Source organism: Rhinopithecus roxellana, chromosome 5, assembly GCF_007565055.1.
Source record: "Rhinopithecus roxellana isolate Shanxi Qingling chromosome 5, ASM756505v1, whole genome shotgun sequence".
In the NCBI taxonomy this organism is placed as follows: Eukaryota; Metazoa; Chordata; class Mammalia; order Primates; family Cercopithecidae; genus Rhinopithecus; species Rhinopithecus roxellana.
In genome coordinates, this window is record NC_044553.1 from 108,004,958 (window position 1) to 108,022,791 (window position 17,834).

A 17,834-nucleotide genomic window follows, 5' to 3' on the forward strand; every position below is an offset into this window, starting at 1 on the left:
ATCACTGATACTCTTTCTTCCAGTTGATCGAGTCGGTTACTGAAGCTTGTGCATTTGTCACGTATTGCTTGTGTTATGGTTTTCATCTCTATCAGTTCTTTTAAGGTCTCCTCTGCCTTGATTATTCTAGTTATCCATTCATCCATTCTTTTTCAAGGTTTTTAGTTTCTTTGCACTGGTTACATAGTTCCTCCTTTAGATCTGAGAATTTTGATCGACTGAGGCCTTCTTCTCTCGACTCGTCAAAGTCATTCTCCATCCAGCTTTGTTCCGTTGCTGGCAATGAGCTGCATTCCTTTGGAGGGGGAGATGTGCTCTGAGTTTTTGAATTTCCAGCTTTTCTGCACTGCTTTTTCCCCATCTTTGTGGTTTTATCTGCCTTTGGTCTTTGATGATGGTGATGTACTGATGGGGTTTTGGTGTGGGTGTCCTTTCTGTTTGTTTGTTTTCCTTCTAACAGTCAGGACCCTCAGCTGTACGTCTGTTGGAATTTGCTCGAGGTTCACTCTAGACCCAGTTTGCCTGGCTATCAGCAATGGAGGCTGCAGAAGATAGAATATTGCTGCACAGCAAGTGTTGCCATATGATTCTTGCTCTGGAAGCTTCATCTCAGGGGTGTACCCCATCGTGTGAGGTGTGAGGTGTGGGTCTGCAGCTAGTGGGGATGTCTCCCAGTTAGGCTACTCAGGGGTCAGGGACCCACTTGAGCAGGCAGTCTGTCCTTTCTCAGATCTCAACGTCCGTGCTGGGAGATCCACTGCTCTCTTCAAAGCTATCAGACAGGGGCATTTACCTCTGCAGAGGTTTCTGTTGATTTTTGTTGAGCTATGCCCTGTCTCCAGAGGAGGAGTCTACAGAGACAGGCCAGCCTCTTTGAGCTGGGGTGGGCTCCACCCAATTCGAGCTTCCCGGTGGCTTTGTTTACCCACTTAAACCTCAGCAATGGCGGGTGCCCCTCCCCCAGCCTCGCAGCCGCCTTGCAGTTAGATCTCAGACTGCTGTGCTAGCAATGAGGGAGGCTCCGTGGGCGTGGGACCCTCCGGGCCAGGTGTGGGATATAATCTCCTGTTGAGCCCTTTCCTAAGACGCTTGTTAGAGCGCAGTATTAGGGTGGGAGTTACCCGATTTTCCAGGTGTTGCGTGTCTCAGTTTTCCTTGGCTAGGAAAAGGGATTCCCTTCCCCCTTGCACTGCCCAGGTGAGGCAATTCCTGGCCCTGCTTCAGCTCTCCTGGTTGGGCTGCACCAGCTGACCAGCACTGATTGTCCAGCACTCCTCAGTGAGATGAACCCGGTACCTCAGTTGAAAATGCAGAAATCGGCCGAGATGGGCAGATCACGAGGTCAGGAGATCGAGACCATCCTGGCTAACACGGTGAAACCCCGTCTCTACTAAAAAATACAAAAACCTAGCTGGGCGAGGTGGCGGGTGCCTGTAGTCCCAGCTACTCGGGAGGCTGAGGCAGGAGAATGGCGTAAACCCAGGAGGTGGAGCTTGCAGTGAGCTGAGATCCGGCCACTGCACTGCAGCCCGGGCGACAGAGCGAGACTCCGTCTCAAAAAAGAAAAAAAAAAAAAGAAAATGCAGAAATCACCAGTCTTCTGTGTCACTCATGCTGGGAACTGGAGACTGGAAGTGTTCTTATTCGGCCATCTTGGGCGCACCCCCTCGGAGCTTTATTTTTTAATGTAAAAACCAGGATTTCATAAAATTATTCTCACTGAAAATCATATACATTGCTTTTTAGAAAGTACTCACAAGTATAAAGCCACAGCAAGCAAAAAAATCGAAGCCAGCACTGCTAGTAGATAATTCTAATTTTTTTCATTCTCTTTACATGATTATATACATTCCTCAGTTGAGATTATGCTGTTTATACAGTGTAGCTGCCTTTTTGCTTTTGTCATATCATGAACATCTTCCCTTGTCATTAAAAGCTTTTTTATAAACAGTATATTTTAAAGGCAGTAAATATAGCTAAGTGGGAAAGAGCATGCCTTTAGAGTTGACTCTGTGTTTGAATTTTGGCTCCACCACTTATTGGCTCTATGACTTTTATCTCAGTTATTTCATCTGTAAAATTGAGATAATATCACTTATCTGATAGGATAGTTATGATGATTATATGAAATAATTCAGTAAACCCCCTGTTATTTTATTTTGTGAGAGCATTATCATTTATGTAATCATTCTCTTAAGATTGGAAATAGTTTTTTTTTTTCAAATGCTTTGATATTGTAAGTAGAGTTATGATAGACATCTTTGGACATAAGTTTTATGTCTTCATGGTGAGTTTTTTTAAACTAAGCATTCTAAGCCAATGACTTTTCATTTCTTAATACTGTTGCCAGTAGTTCTTCAGAAAGGAGGTATGAATTTGTTAATATATCCCACCTCATGTATATGGGAGAGTATACACCTCAAGGTGCTCTTGCTAGTAACTTTTTGCATAGTTTGGTGAGAAAAATGAGGGGGTTTTTTGGGTTTTCAAAATTTTCCTACCCTTGTGAAATTTTAGAAATATGTTTAAGAATGCTTTGTGTTTCTTCTAACGTAATTTTAGACTGAAGTCCATGGAAAGAGCCTGCATGTGCAGAGTGAAGTTTTAGCTCTTGGCTTGGGTGCTGTGTGTATTTGTTTGATGGCAGCCATGGTAATATGACCCACGAATGGTCATGTCACTTGTAAAGTCTATGGTTCCCAGAGGAAAGAACAGTGGATTATTATTAATTATGGATTATTGACTGTTTAGTGCCTTCTTATAACTACTTTCATCTACTTTATTTTTGAATAAATATTTTCAAGTAGAAATGAAACATATTGATAATAAAAGCATGTCAAGAAGGAATATATAAATGCCTATTAAATGTTCAGGAACTTAAGCCCATATATTCTTTTGTACAGGCCAAAGGAAAGAAACCTTTATTTGTACAGTTGATCCTGGAAAATATATGGAGTTTGTATGACGCTGTCTTGAAAAAGTAAGAGTCTTGTAACATTGTTTACCTTTGGCCATCTTTAGGCAGTATAATTTGTCTCACTTTCCAGTTTGATGAGTCGTACTTCAGAAAGCTGAGATGGACTGAGAAAGTGAACAGAGCTTCCACAGATGAGTTGATTACAGGGCTTGGAAGCAATTTAAAGAAGTCTATGTAACCCAGCTAAAGGGTGATGTTGGAGGGATAGGACAGCAATATTTTATAAAGTGCTGAGGTGAAGAGATAAAAGGATAGAAAGAAACATTGGGCCTTCGTGTATGCAAACTCAGGTTTAAAAAATAGTTATTAAAGTAGAAAAGGTGCTTGATAGCTAGAATCATTAATGGGGAAGTTGGGAAATAACTTTTCTGGTATAAGTTTGCTTTAGTGCATTTATTTCTAAGTTATTGCTGAAGTGGAATAATGACTTGTTAGCACTTATTTGTAAGACTGCTTTACCACTTGATATAGTCTACTTGAAGAGGTTGGGGAGAAGTACTTCCTGGGAAGTCTTAAAGAAGGATTCACTTGAAAGTGTAAGAGTAGAGGTTGAGGAGGCTTTTTCTGTGGCAGGATTCCCTTCAGTCATTTTTAACTTTTTTTGAAAAAGTAACACATTAGGGTAAAAATATGCCAAATAATGTTGGGTTCCTTTTCCCCACTGCCTGTTTATGTGTGCATATGACATTTCTGCCCTCCAATCTTGTGTTTACTATAGGGACAAAGACAAAATTGATAAAATAGTGACTTCTTTAGGATTAAAAATTGGAGCCCAAGAGGCACGACATTCAGACCCTAAAGTTCAGATCAATGCCATTTGCAGTCAGTGGCTACCCATATCCCATGCTGTTCTTGGTATTCTTTATTCTACAGGTTTTTAATGAAATAGTTTTGATAAAGCAAGAAAAAACAATGCGTTATGGCAACCAGGAAATTCTCTGGAAATAACATTCAATCCAAAATAAGTCTTCTCTGCTTATTTAGTGTTCTACCGTGAAACTGTATTTGATACTTTAATAATTAATACACTAATACTAATTTGTTTTAACATTACTAATGAACTTCTTTAGAAAGACAATTCTTTTGTGTTTGTTTAGTAATCTGTAAAAATAAAAATGTTTACACTAAGATTTAAATATAAGTAGATGATTTAGATGTTTGTGTTAGATAACTGTTTCATTTCAAGGTCACCAGTAGCCAACCTGCTAAACTCTGTTCTCATTTGTTCCATGGGCTTCAGTGTTAAAGTATCTGTCATGAGGATCCTTTTTGGCCTTTTAGAAGTTTGTGGACTCCCTGAAATTGTGTGCACATTTTGAGATGTGATGCATAAAGCAGTGTTGCCATATAACACATACATTTTCTGTATGGACAGACTTTGTTACCTCAATATTTAGAGAATACAGTGAATCTTCGCCTTGGTGGGAGGCACTGGCTCATGGTTTTGAGTCCTTAACAACAGACTTCAGCGATGGTGTGTCAGAAACTTCCTAGTCCCCTTGATATTACAGCCAGGAGAGTGGAGAGACTGATGTGTATAGGATCACAAACTTTTGACTCTCTTCCACCAGAAACTCAAGCACTGAAAGCAGGTAAGGAAAGATGGACCTGTTGTACTATACCATGTCGTTGACTGTCCTCCATCCAGGCTGCTCTAGGCTAATTTGCTGAAGGTTAGTTTGCTAAATGGCCAATTTGCCAAATGTCCACTTCCACAGATGAACAGTTTCACAAATGACCATTTCACCAGTTTTGCCTCCCACCCCCACCGCAGAGGTTTTCTTGTTATAGCCATTTTGCTCAGCCAGTAGGATGAGAGACCAGCAACTTCCTGTACACATGCTCCTCATGAGAAAAGAAGCTCCCATTCTGGACTTTGTAGGTTCCATGAAATTTGTCTCTACGAATTTTCTTTTCTCTAATTCTTTTCCTCCTGTTCTATTGCTTTTGTAACCCTGCCCCCAAACCACTACACTGTTGTTCTTGGCATCGTTAAATCTAACGATGTTTTGGTTCGTTAAATCTAATGGCCAGTTTTCAGTCTTCATAGGACTAGATCTGTCACTAGCATTTGACATAGGTGATCACTCCTCCTCCTTGAAGCACTTTCTTCCCTTGACTTCTAGGCTTCCATTGCTTCCATTCCCTTGCTTCTGCTTTTCTTTGTGTCTCCCTGGCTGCTTATCCTTAATAATCTGTTTTTGTGATTCCTCCCCATCTCCCTGGCTTTTTAACTTTGGGGTGCCCCAAGTAAGGTTCAAGTCTTTGATCCTCATCTATTTTACCTGCAGTCCCTCTTCTGATAATCTCATCCAGTCTCAAGACTTTAAATGACAACTACATACTCATAATTCCCACAATTGTGTATCTTCAGAGCATGTCTGTTTTCTGGACTCTGGACTGATAGCTGGAACTCCCTCTACACTGTGTTGTCTAAGAAGCATCTCAACTGAACATATCCCAAACTGGGCTTTTTATCTTATCCCCAAGTCTGCTCACCTAGTCATTTCCATCTCAGTTAGGGGCACCTCAATCTTTTCATTTACTCAGTCCAAAAACCTTGGAGTCATCTATGGCCCTTGTATTTATCTCATGCTCCAACATCCAGTCCATCAGCAAATCCTGTTTGTTCTTCCTTTTAAATACAGAATTCAACTATTTCCCAATGTTTTCACTTCTGCCTCCCTGAGCCAAGAAATCACCATCTCTCAACTGGTTATTTTAATTGTTTAACAACTAGTATCCTGGCCGGGCCGGGCACAATGGCCCACACCTGTAATCCCAGCACTTTGGGAGGCTGAGGCGGGTTGATCATGAGGCCAAGAGCTCGAGACCATCCTGGCCAATATGATGAAACCCCATCTCTACTAAAAATACAAAAATTAGCTGGGTGTGGTGGTACGCGCTTGTAGTCCCAGCTACTCAGGGGGCTGAGGCAGGAGAATCGCTTGAATCTGGGAGGGGGAGGTTGCAGTGAGCCAAGATCACGCCACTGCACTCCAGCCTGGGTGACAAGAGTGAGATTCCGACTCAAAAAAACAAACAAACAAACAGCAACAACAACAACAACAACAAAAAAAACAACTAGTATCCCTGCTTCTTGATTCCGGTTAGTGTTTTCTCAATATTGCAGACAAAACAGAGTGATCCTCTTAAGATATAAGTCAGGGCATGTCATTCTGTTCCTCATTCAAAGCTTCCACTGGCAAGACTTCTGATACATGTTTCATTCTTACTTCCTGTGGCTTTCTTTTTTCTTCTTTAAATTTTACTATTGAATTCTTTGTATACAAATTATTTTAATGTGAGGTGATGAGTTGTTTTAAAAAAATTCATTGATCAATGGTTTTTTACCTCCAATATGAGTTAAGGAAAATGTTCATATGTTAATATGAAATTGTGTTAAAATTTATGTATTTATAGATAACTGGCATTTTAATACTATTGAATCCTAACTTATTTCTAAGAATTTGTTAATATCATAATACAGTATTGTTGTCCATTTTATTTTCTAACTTGTTATTGTGGGGGATTGGAAAAGCTATTGATTTTTATATATCTTGTTAACAAGCTGCCTTACTGATTGTTGGCCTTTGGTAACATTCCTCAATCCTATCTTTTCTGTACTTGACAGTGAAAAATATATTAGTGCTTATAATAGGTGGTTAACCTCATTGCATAGGTTTAGCTTTCATATGAGATCCCTCACCCCGTCAAATTTGCTTGCTTTTCTTTCCTTATTTCTGCCAACTCTGTTTGACCTTGCTCTGCTATTCTTTCCTGGCAATCTTACCCTTTTCTTTTTTATTTTATTTATTTTTTATTTTTTATGTTTTTTTATTATACTTTAAGTTCTAGGGTACATGTGCATAACGTGTAGGTTTGTTACATATGTATACTTGTGCCATGTTGGTGTGCTGCACCCATCAACTCGTCAGCACCCATCAATTCATCATTTATATCAGGTATAACTCCCATGCAATCCCTCCCCCCTCCCCCCTCCCCCCTCCCCATGATAGGCCCCAGTGTGTGATGTTCCCCTTCCCATGGCTGGTACCGGTTGTTCCTTTCCATGTTTAGGGCTTCCTTCAGGGTCTCTTGTAAGACAGGCGTGGTGGTGACAAAATCTCTAAGCATTTGCTTATCTGTAAAGGATTTTATTTCTCCTTCACTTATGAAACTTAGTTTGGCTGGATATGAAATTCTGGGTTTAAAATTCTTTTCTTTAAGAATGTAGTCCCAGCTACTTGGGAGGCTGAGACAGGAGAATGGCGTGAACCCGGGAGGCGGAGCTTGCAGTGAGCTGAGAGCCGGCCACTGCACTCCAGCCTGGGCGGCAGAGCAAGACTCCGTCTCAAAAAAAAAAAAAAAAAAAAAAAAAAAAAAAAAAAAAAAAAGAATGTTGAATATTGGCCCCCACTCTCTTCTGGCTTGGAGAGTTTCTGCCAAGAGATCTGCTGTTAGTCTGATGGGCTTCCCTTTGTGGGTAACCCGACCTTTCTCTCTGGGTGCCCTTAAGATTTTTTCCTTCATTTCAACTTTGGTGAATCTGGCAATTATGTGTCTTGGAGTTGCTCTTCTGGAGGAGTATCTTTGTGGCGTTCTCTGTATTTCCTGAATTTGAATGTTGGCCTGCCCTACTAGGTTGGGGAACTTCTCCTGGATGATATCCTGAAGAGTGTTTTCCAACTTGGTTCCATTTTCCCCCTCACTTTCAGGCACCCCAATCAGACGTAGATTTGGTCTTTTTACATAATCCCATACTTCTTGCAGGCTTTGTTCATTTCTTTTTCTTCTTTTTTCTTTTGGTTTCTCTTCTCGCTTCATTTCATTCATTTGATCCTCAATCGCTGATACTCTTTCTTCCAGTTGATCGTGTCAGTTACTGAAGCTTGTGCATTTGTCACGTATTTCTCGTGTCATGGTTTTCATCTCTGTCATTTCGTTTATGACCTTGTCTGCATTAATTAGTCTAGCTGTCAATTCTTCCACTCTTTTTTCAAGATTTTTAGTTTCTTTGCACTGGGTACGTAATTCCTCCTTTAGCTCTGAGAAGTTTGATGGACTGAAGCCTTCTTCTCTCATCTCGTCAAAGTCATTCTCTGACCAGCTTTGATCCGTTGCTGGTGATGGGCTGTGCTCCTTTGCAGGGGGAGATGCGCTCTTATTTTTTGAATTTCCAGCTTTTCTGCCCTGCTTTTTCCCCATCTTTGTGGTTTTATCTGTCTCTGGTCTTTGATGATGGTGACGTACTGATGGGGTTTTGGTATAGGTGTCCTTCCTATTTGATAGTTTTCCTTCTGACAGGACCCTCAGCTATAGGTCTGTTGGAGATTGCTTGAGGTCCACTCCAGACCCTGTTTGCCTGGGTATCAGCAGCAGAGGTTGCAGAAGATAGAATATTGCTGAACAGCGAGTGTACCTGTCTGATTCTTACTTTGGAAGCTTCCTCTCAGGGGTGTACTCCACTCTGTGAGGTGTGGGGTGTCAGACTGCCCCTAGTGGGGGGTGTCTCCCAGCTAGGCTACTCAGCGGTCAGGGACCCACCTGAGCAGGCAGTCTGTCCGTTCTCAGATCTCAACCTCCGCGTTGGGAGATCCACGGCTCTCCCCAAAGCTGTCAGACAGAGTCGTTCGTGTCTGCACAGGCCCCCGCTGCTTCCCCTGTTGGTCTTCAGCTGTGCGCTGTCCCCAGAGGTGGAGTCTACAGAGACAGGCAGGCTTCCTTGAGCTGCTGTGAGCTCCACCCAGTTTGAGCTTCCCAGCGGCTTTGTTTACCTACTTAAGCCTCAGCAATGGCGGGCGCCCCTCCCCCAGCCTCGCTGCTGCCTTGCGGATAGATCGCCGCAGACTGCTGTGTTAGCAATGAGGGAGGCTCCGTGGGCGTGGGACCCTTCCGGCCAGGTGTGGGATATATTCTCCTGGTGTGCCCGTTTGTTTAAAGCGCAGTATTGCGGTGGGAGTTACCCGATTTTCCAGGTGTTGTGTGTCTCAGTTCCCCTGGCTAGGAAAAGGGATTCCCTTCCCCCTTGGGCTTCCCAGGTGAGGTGATGCCTCGCCCTGCTTCAGCTCTCGCTGGTCAGGCTGCAGCAGCTGACCAGCACCGATTGTCTGGCACTCCCTAGTGAGATGACCCCAGTACCTCAGTTGAAAATGCAGAAATCACCAGTCTTCTGTGTCGCTCGCGCTGGGAGTTGGAGACTGGAGCTCTTCCTATCCGGCCATCTTGCTCCGCCCCCTGAAACTTCTCAAATACTAAAAAATTGTCTAGATTTCCATTTAATCATAAGCTTTATGGCTAAGTAATATAAATTCTGTTGTGACCTGGTATTGTCAGTTTAGCTGATCCCCATAGCCCCTGGTTATTTATATGAACCACATCATACACCGGTTCTGGTGACTACTGTGCTATTATTTGAACACTCATTATTGCTATTATAATTTAAAGTTGTTTTACTATTATAATGTTCTTCAAGTATTCAACAAGGGCTGGTGCTAGTGCCAAGTAACACAAAAGAATAACTTTGGAAGGGTAGTTAGATGTGATAAAAATGCCAAAAAAAAAAAAAAGGTCAGACTGCTATTATATGCTATATTGTTCATATGGAAGAGCATGGTGTGACATCTTAGGAACACATTAATGAGAGAATAGAGTGCATTTACAGCAAAAATATACAAGTACAAGTACATTAGATTTATTAGTTCCCCGTACATCATATTTATTCTTATGGAAATACTGTCTCAAATGATTCAAATTTTGCATTGTGTGAAGTCATCAGAAATATATCTACCATATAAATGCAAGTACCCAGAAAGCATTTCAATTAACCAACCAACCAATCTTTGGTGTTCATAGGCCTGGGGTGCTGCCCTAATGCTATGAAGAGAAAAAATGGCTGAGATACAACATGTACAAAGATTACTAACATCACAAGCACAGAGTGACCAACAAAAAGGTAGTATAGGCAAGTACATCCATAAAGGTTCAGAGGAATGTGAGGCCCCTGTGCTAGGGTAGACTCTAGAAACTTCATGAAAATGAAGGCACATGTTACATCTAAATGTATGTGTTCTGACACAATGACAACTCTCAAAGTAGCTCTAAAGATGGGCTGAGAGATAGAAAGATTATAAGAACTGAATAGAAAGAAATGGAATTATCTACACAATATGACCATCCACTTAAAACAAGCTACAGGTAAGTTGTAATTAGTAAGACAGCTTAGCAAGGTGGCAAAAATGCAAGATCAATATACAAAAGTTAATTATACTTCTATAGGAATAGAAAATGCATAAACAGAATAAATAGCAATAAATATAAAATATGTATATTTAAAACGATTTTTAGAATAGCAACAAAATATAAGATAGCTGGTAATAAATCTAACAAAAGTGATCAAAACGCTTTATAAATAAAACTATAAAACTTTATGAAAAACATTTAAAATGACCTAAATAAACAGATAAATAAACCTAATACATTCATGGATGGAAAGATGCTGTATTATAAAATGTTGATTCATGCCAAATAGGTGTATGGACATAAAGTAATTCCAATCAAAGCCTCAACAGGGCTTTTCATAGAAGCTGACAAGTTGACCATAAACTTGATACACAGGAGCAAAGAGTCAGGAACAGACACTAACAAAGAAAAATACAGTAAAGGGACTTGGTCTTTTTGATGTCAAAACATTGAAAAATGAAAACAGCACTGAACAGAGACAGTTAGAGACAACCAGAAAAAATCAAATTAGTCCAGAAACAGATCTATGTACATAAGTAACAATCTGATTTATGACAGAGTGGACAAAGAAAATTAGTGGATAAAGATGGACTATTCAATAATGTTGGAACAGCTGGATATTTATATGAGGAAAAAATGAAACTGGATCCCTTCTTCACAAACATTGAATCAAATATTTAAACATGAAAGGTAAAATATTAAACTTTAGAAGGAAACATAAGAGAAAGTTTTGTGACTTCAATATAGACTTAGATTCAATGTTCTTAAGATGCAAAAAGCAAAACCCATAAAATAATGATAATTCGACTGCATTTAAATTGAGAACTTCTGCCTATTAAAAGGTACCAAATGGAAAGTGAAAACAAGTTTTACACTGGAGAAGAAATTTACAAAATTCAAAAGTGACAAGGAATTAGTATCCAGAATATACAAAGGACATCTGAAAAGCAGTACTTAAAACAATAAAGTAGCATAATAGAAAAACAGGGAAATGACTCCAAGAACTATTAATATCTTCACACAAGAACACAAGATTGATCAATGAACATATTAAAAGAGTAATAAGGAAAATGTAAACTAAAACTGCAAAGCACCATATCATACCCATCAGACTGGCACAAATCAAAAGCACAAATCAAAACTGGCACAAATCAAAAACCACATTTTGGGGAGCATGTGGAACAACTGGAACTGTTAAACACTCCTATTGGGAGTGTAAATCAGAACTACTTTGGCCAATAAATTGGAATTATCTTGTTAAGCAGATTACCAAGGCAACTCCACTATAGGTATATTCCCTAGAATTTCTTGTAAATGTGCATTAGGAGACATATACAAAAATAATCAAGGTAGCTTTGCTTAGATTTGAAAAAAAAAACAAAAACAGCAAATATATTGTGACAAAAAATCGTATAAATAAGACGTACATTTAAGTAAAGGAATCCTATGCCACACTGAACAATAAACAAACTGTGGGAATAGGCATTAACATAGATTAATCTCACAATGTTAAGTTTAAAAAAAAGGCAAATTGTAGAATAGCTACAGTAAAATTCCATTTATACAAAGTTTCAAAAGCATGCAAATGTGACAATATTCTTTAGAAACGTACACTCGGGTTGTAAAACTATAAAGAAAAGTAAGAGAAGGATGTGGCAGACAGATGAAAGGTGCCCCTCCCATGATGCCTGCTTCTGGTGTTCACGCCTTTGTTTTGAAGCCTCCTTCCCGAGTGTGAGTGGGACCTGTGACTTGCTTCTTCTAAAAAACAGAATATAGCAAAGGTGATGAGATGTCACACTGTGATTCTATACCATCATACAGGACTCTGTCTTGCTAGGATACTCCTTCTAGTCTCTTATATGGCTTGATGAAGTAAGCCTCCAAGTTGGGAAGGTCCACATGACAAGAAATTGTAGGTGGCCTCTAGGAGCTGAGGGAAGCCAAAGGCCAGAAAAATCTGGGACTCTCAGTTCTACAGGTGCAAATATATGAATTCTGACAACAACCTTTAGTGAGCTTGGAAGCAGGTTCTTCATCAGTCAGTCCTCCAGATGAGAATGCACCCTGGCCAACATTCTGGTCATGGCTTTGTGAGACCCTAAGGAGAAGATGCAGCTAAGCCATGTGTGGTTTTCTAACCCACAGAAACTGTGAGATGGTAAAATGTGTAATGTTTCAAGCTGCTAAATTTGCTGTAATCTGTAATATGCAGTAACAGAAAACTAACACAAAGGATGAACACAAATTCTGGGTAGGAGTTACTTTGAGGGTAGGTCTGAAATATTTCAGTTTTCTTTTTTAAGCAGTTGGAATTGGGTTTTATGGTGCTCTGATTACTGAAATAAGAAGCTATTTGAGCTGTTAATATATAACCAACTGATTTCAACCTGTAGCAAAGACACACTATCCAGAGATAAACTGGATTCTTCACAGAATTTGTAAGGCCAAATAAATCAATGTTTCACTAAATACAAATTTCTGGCTCATTTACCTTCACAAAAAAAGAAAAAAATTAACTGATACTTGACCCTTACGGATAAACTGCAAACTATCAATTATGTCCAAGCCAAGATACTCATAGATGAGTTTTTATATATAGTATACCACTTTCAGACTCCCATAAAATATAACCCTATACACACCAAGTGCTATGATCTTTCTTGCTAAATTAGAACATGCCAAAGCTCAATAAGGAAGGCTTAACTGCCAGCAGCACTGCACTCTCCAAGGATTAAACTGCTAAAACTCATGGAATAAGCATTCAAGGCAAAGAAAAACCGACTGCTACCTCCTTCTCTCTCACTTGCAGCCAAGTACTAAAGCTTCCCTGGTTTATCTACAGACAGGCTGCTTCCCGGACAGAGAGGAGCACGTGTTTCTCTGCTCATGATGCTCCACGGTGCCAGCTGACAATTTCCTAGCTTACTGCTTTGTGCTGATCCAGACTGGCTACTTGGACCTCTGGTACTGTCTTCATCCTATGACCTCTATTATTTAATTACGATATAATTACAATGTATATATCTTGCTTACTTCCAAAAATGTTCTGAGACATCTCTAGCCTGTGATCTCTGCCCCTTGGCTCAGGCATTTTTAGATGCTGCCTGTTCACCTACTTACAGACCCTCCTGACCAGACTCAGGGTCAGTGTGCCGTGCAACTCCTGCCTCTCCCCTGCTCACGGCCCACACCTTTGGCCTGAGCCAGCTAGTTTTGGGATCTTCCTATTTCTCAAAGATTGGCCATTGCCCTGGCTCCAGCATGACATCTGCTCTTATCAGTTCTTTTCTCTAACCACAAGGTGATTCTTGCCTGGAAGAGAAAAGCCTTATAATTAAATAAGGCCTGAAAATTTGGTCCACATACTGATTTGGTTTCCTTAATGCTACTGAGACATACATGACAAACGTTATCAAAGCAACACAAATGGAGATACACAGTCACTCAAGTGTGCCTTTCCAGAGACAAAATAAATCTACCAATAAGATCATCGCCAGTCCCAAGAAAATGTGAAAAGATACCAGACCCTTGAGAAACAATATCTAAATATTTTACTTTCAATTCTTACCCTTCGTAAAAACTCAAGAGGACTGTATTTGGGCCCTAAGATGAAAATTTTCTTTCCTCTTTGAGCCACACCACTGAACACTCGAGCAAATGCAATAAAAGACTCTTGGTTGTCTTATTCCTGGAGCACAGGTTTAGGGGTCATACTTTCCACCTGTTGCTCGTCACCTGCCAGAAACAAAAAGATAATTAGTGCCAAGAATCCCCTCTTAATTCAAGAACTATCTGGAAACACAGAAGGAAGAGTGAATATGATGTTTGGTCCAGTTTCAGAAAAAAAAGAAAACAAACCAAAACACCAAGAATGGAAAGAATATTGATAAAAACTATGATTAAAACTTAAAAAGCTCAAGAACTAAAGGATGAATGTCCCAAGTTAAGCAAAAAGGCAAACACTTTGCAACAGAGCCTACTTAGGAAAGTTATGCCTCTTGGCTCCTCTCCTTTTGGACATGTTTCAAGGGCACTGCCATCTTGGGTGGGCTCCAAGGGTGCCTGTCCCTGTGCTGCTGCAAGCTTCTCTGCATGCCTTTGTCTTGCACGCTCACGTCTCTGAGCAATTTCTTCTTGAGTGAGAGGCCTACAGGATATCACAAATATGTTATCATCTGGCAACATCAAGCATCTCTCAGTTTAGTCAAGCAGGGAAACAGCAAGTATTGATATGGCTGGGTAAGATGAAGATTGGTCCCAGCTCCATTCCAGGCAGTTTTCTCCAAGTCCTCTCCCTGTCTGTAGCAACAGGAGAGGGCCTATCAGCCTCTCTCTAATAATGCTGTATCCCAACTATTCTGAGCTTATGAACTGACATGCAAGAGCCCAAGTCCCTATCTGAAGCAATGCACAATAGTATGAAACCTTTCTCAGACGCCTATATTCCTTCTGGAAAAGGCAAAGAACAGGAAGAAGGAAGGGAAAGAGTGACAAATATCAGGGTTTGGAACAACCTTGGCAGGGAAACTAGCATAAGGCCTCAATAACTGGGGTTCAAGAGGAAGGGTTCAAGGTCAGGATGAGTACTGGCAATTCATCAGTACTAGAAGGTCAAACTGAAATATTAGCCACTGTGTTAGACCCAAGAAGTACCATCACAGAAAAGGCAGGGTGTGGGTGTGTATGTGTGGTTTTCCCTGGGGGTGAGAATGAGACGGGGTGGAGAAGGTAATTAAGCTATTTTTCCTGAAGAATTACCCTCATGTCTGTCAGGATATAGAGAAAGCATTCAGAGTTTTAATACTAAAAAGATGTTGACAAAAGGGGAGCACTAAGTCAAATACAAATTCTGTTTGGGAGTTCAGGTTTGGAAGGTAGAAACCAGGCAGGTAGACTGTTTCCTAGGACTTGGCTCCCTTCCCATGTAGGGGTCCTTATGAACCTACCTGCATGCTCAACCCCAGCACATGAACAAGACCAATCCGTGTCCTAAGGCTGATAGAATAACAGCATCTTTACCCTCCTGATACTCCGGGACTGAGCATCAAAGCACTCAGGCTAATCCTATGGTCCTAACTTTATGCGCCAGCTCTGGAAGCTGGACAACTCTTCCTGGTCCCAACACTTTGTGCCTCTCTCCCATGTTGTCCCTCACCTTTGACATTATGATTCCTGCTTTATTTCCCAAGCTCAGACTTCACACCTAACTGATAACCTTCATCCCCATCTTGCCATGTCATATTCCCCTCCTCTCTCTGTAAGCCATGGAAGCCATGCAGGTAGCCATTCTGCCTACTTGCCTTCCAAATGGCCACATACCTGTAGGGCTCCTGATTCAAAGTGACCTAACTCCTTCTACCTTTCTAGTTCATGTAAGCTAACCCGGAAGGTGACTGCTTAAATCGTTGACTGTCCACTGCTATACTCTTCAGATATCTTCCTGCTAGACAAGACTTCTCTAGTCCTAGTGTCCAGGACTAGACACTACTTCTGCCTTCCTTAGCACCTGTCCCTCAAAATCAATGCGTTTAGTTCCAAGAGCAGGCCCTTCCACTGACACCCACTCTGCCGCAGGTCACTGGGCTGTGCAATAGAATACAAAAACATGAGAAACAATCCTTGAGCCTGGCTTGGTCAGGTGCCTCATTAGGCAATCAAAACCGCTGGCACTAGGGGGCCACACTACCACTGCAAGAGACAAGCTCCTCATTACAGGAAGCTCTAAATGTCAGAACTTTCAAATACAGAATGAACTCTGCTTCCTCACAATTTCTAGCTATGGCCGCAGTTCTCTCCTCTGGAGCAACATCTAACAAACCTACTTCCCTCCCCTTTCCTTTGAATCATCTGCATTCATGCCTTCCCTGCCTCCCTTCTTTTCCCCAGGCTGAGTACTCCAGCTGTTCCTTCAACCAATCCTTAGACAACTTTCCTTGTTTCTAGACTTTTGCTAAAAACTCATAAGAATATCTGAAAAGTGTGAACTAAAATATAAATGCAGAACACATTTTTATTGTTAGAGTAGAAGGGAAAAAATACCAGAGGTATCTACTAGTATCTACAGAGAAATGGTCTCTTCCAACGGGTTTATCACTATGATCCAGAGACTGTGTTAATCACTTTACATATATTATAGCATATAATTTATCACAACCATTAAATGAAGTAGATACCATACTCCTATTTTACATACAAGAAAAGGAAGACTTTGAAAACTTCAGTAACTTGACCCAAAGTCACACAGATTTTAAATGGAGGAGCCATCATTCAAATCCAGATCTGTATGGCTCTAAAGTCTGTGCTCACTATCACCAGGTTATGTCTTTCCTTCAGGAGGAATTAAAAATGATAAAATCATCATCTTACATAAATGTGATTTCACTTCAGTTTTAGTGAAAAAAGAAGTGTATTTGTTCACCTTGCAGATTAAATCCTCATGCGCCTAAGTTCATGAAGTGATCTGGAATAATCAGCATGTACGGTCATTAAGTAAGCATCAACTGTATAGATGCTTGCTGTCTATGTTTCTATCCATCCATCCAGTTAACAACTACTGTGTCACGCACTGCTGTGGGTACTGGGAATGATGGTAGAGGGGAACAAAGCAGATAGTAATCAGAGAGATGTGTAAAAAGTAACCACTGTGTGTCCAGCATTTGCTGAGAACAAAAAGAAATGTAATTACAAGAAAATGGGGCCCTACTAGTGAGGAAACAGCTGTGAGTGGGAAGTTATTTAGGCTATAGTTAAACTAACCATGGATGTTACTTCTTGAAGGGACAATAGTCACTAATACTGAGATGAAGGAGACCAGAGGTGAGAATGTTGACTGAAGATTCAAATGTCAGGCTGGAAGGTGAATTTGAAGAAACAAAGAAAGGAGGCAACAACGCAAGAACAAAGGATAAAGTCCTGTAACAGTCCCACACTTCATTTACAACCACAGTGGCACTGTTGAGCAGTGAGTAAAGGTCAGTGTCTTCATTAAGTTAGGGAAAAATTTTTAGGATTTGCGGATGCCGAATCCCATTTCCTGCCTTACTTTTCTCCCTGGCGCGTATCACTAATACACTGTACTCTATAAGAAAGGAAAATAATACTCTGTTATTCCTGGCTTGGGTATCTAATACAATGGAGATGAAAATGCTATCAAACCAACTTCCCATGGTACATTTTCCTAAATTTTACAAATAAAACTTAAATGAAAAAAAAATCAGCTAGAAGATGGAAAAGAACAAAGTAATGATTGACGACCTTACCAGGTATACCTGAAAACACTATATTATCACGTAACAATTGTTGAACCTGATATACTGGTTAAAAAACAAATGACAAAAATAAAATCAGTAAAAAACTTCATGGAATAGAATGGATTGCACTATCAAAAATACACTAAAATCAGAAAAGCATATGATGAATGATTAAGAAAAAAGTTCACAGAAAATGTAATTAATAATAGAGGCATAATAATACTATTATTCATCAGCAAGAAAATGAAGGATGGGTAGAGGTAGGAATTTTTAATGATATAAATACATGTATTTCAAATCTTAACAGCAAGTTATCCAATTCTCTGATATTCCCTATGATTCTACTGGAATCTCTCAGATAC

The 17,834-nt window shown here is 40.4% G+C and overlaps 1 protein-coding gene across 1 annotated transcript in view; it reads left to right on the plus strand.

The window, feature by feature from the left end:
• LOC104670009 (elongation factor-like GTPase 1) overlaps positions 1-17,083 on the plus strand; it is a 44,845-nt gene extending 27,762 nt beyond the window's left edge. The window contains exons 7-10 of the mRNA XM_030930832.1: positions 2,904-2,980; positions 3,696-3,832; positions 4,447-4,569; positions 17,000-17,083. Of these exons, the coding sequence (XP_030786692.1) occupies positions 2,904-2,980; positions 3,696-3,832; positions 4,447-4,569; positions 17,000-17,055 (393 nt within the window). The 3' untranslated portion in view covers positions 17,056-17,083. The remainder of the gene's footprint in view (positions 1-2,903; positions 2,981-3,695; positions 3,833-4,446; positions 4,570-16,999) is intronic.
• Positions 17,084-17,834: the final 751 nt, after the last annotated feature.